This window comes from Monoraphidium neglectum (assembly GCF_000611645.1).
Source record: "Monoraphidium neglectum strain SAG 48.87 unplaced genomic scaffold scaffold06108, whole genome shotgun sequence".
NCBI classification, from domain to species: Eukaryota; Viridiplantae; Chlorophyta; class Chlorophyceae; order Sphaeropleales; family Selenastraceae; genus Monoraphidium; species Monoraphidium neglectum.
Window position 1 is genome coordinate 1 of NW_014007526.1, and position 1121 is coordinate 1121.

General features: G+C 64.1%; 1 protein-coding gene across 1 annotated transcript; it reads left to right on the forward strand.

Annotated features, from left to right (window-relative positions):
- Positions 1 to 15: 15 nt before the first annotated feature.
- Positions 16 to 219, forward strand: MNEG_16207 (hypothetical protein; the record flags this gene model as incomplete). Its single annotated transcript, XM_014035322.1, has 1 exon — positions 16 to 219. A coding segment is annotated over one exon (204 nt), but the record flags the coding sequence as incomplete, so codon positions are not given.
- Positions 220 to 1121: the final 902 nt, after the last annotated feature.

The following is a 1121-nucleotide window of genomic DNA, read 5'->3' on the forward strand; positions in this document are numbered from 1 at the left end:
GATGACGATGGGGAGGATGAGGGGGAGGAGGGGTACGATGGGGACGAGGGGGAGGATTTTGGGGAGGGCTTCGCGGAGGACGGCGAGGGGGGCGAGGGCGGCGACAAGCCGCGCCGCGCGCGCGGCGGGCGGCGCGAGAAGGAGAAAAAGGAGCGGCAGGCGGCGCGCCTGGCCGCGGCCACCGCGACGGCGGCCGCGACGGGCGTGCTGGACGCGTAGGCGTGCGAGCAGGGGCCCGTCACATAGACGCGGGGCCCGCGGCCGCGTTCTCAGGCGCGGCAGAGACAGCAGAAGTGCAGGTGTATGTGATCAGCAGGCAGTCATGAGGACCAGGTTGGGGCAGCACGAGCATATAAGGTCGGGCATGCGCGTTCCATGGCACGCTGTACCCCGCTTGGCTGCTGAATTTTTGTACCCCCTCGGCTTCCCTTCTACCCCGCGTCGTGCGCGCCGACCGCAAGCCTCTCTGAACCCACAAGAGATGGCTTGGCAGATCCTATGGCATATTTTGGGCCCTCGTTGCTTATCGCAGTGTCCCGCTTTCCTGCACCTGGAAAACTGCACAATTGAGAGCGGGGAATGATTCGGCCTGATTTGCATTGTACTTCACCACCAGCAAGCAGGGTTTCAGTCCTCACCGAGGCTCCAGCGCATGAAGCACAACGGCAAGCGCGAAGCATGTAGCCAACAGTAATGCTTTTCGATGACATGGGCGCAGGCGGCGGGCGTGGCTGCAGGCGGGCCCTCTTCCCGGGACCGACACCACCTCGATTGCTGGCCGCGCACAGGCGGCACGCAGCGCAGGCGTAAAAAAGTCGAGTCTGCCACGAGACGATGAAGGGTGCAGCACCAGCCAATGGCAGCATCAGTAGCGGCAGCAGAGGCGACAGGATCGCCAAGAGCTGTGCGCATGACCCCTGTGTGTCCATCCCGCTGCCCGCCAAGCGATGGCCACCGGCCATCCGTCTGGCTACCCGCCTGCGGTTCCGCAGGGCACTTGCTGATGTTGCCTGGTGGCGTTCCTGTGGGAACAAACCGTCAGTGGCAGTGTGTAAGGCATTGTGGCGGTACATCAATGGCTGCGGCGGTAACGACAACATTGATGACGGAACCCCCACACC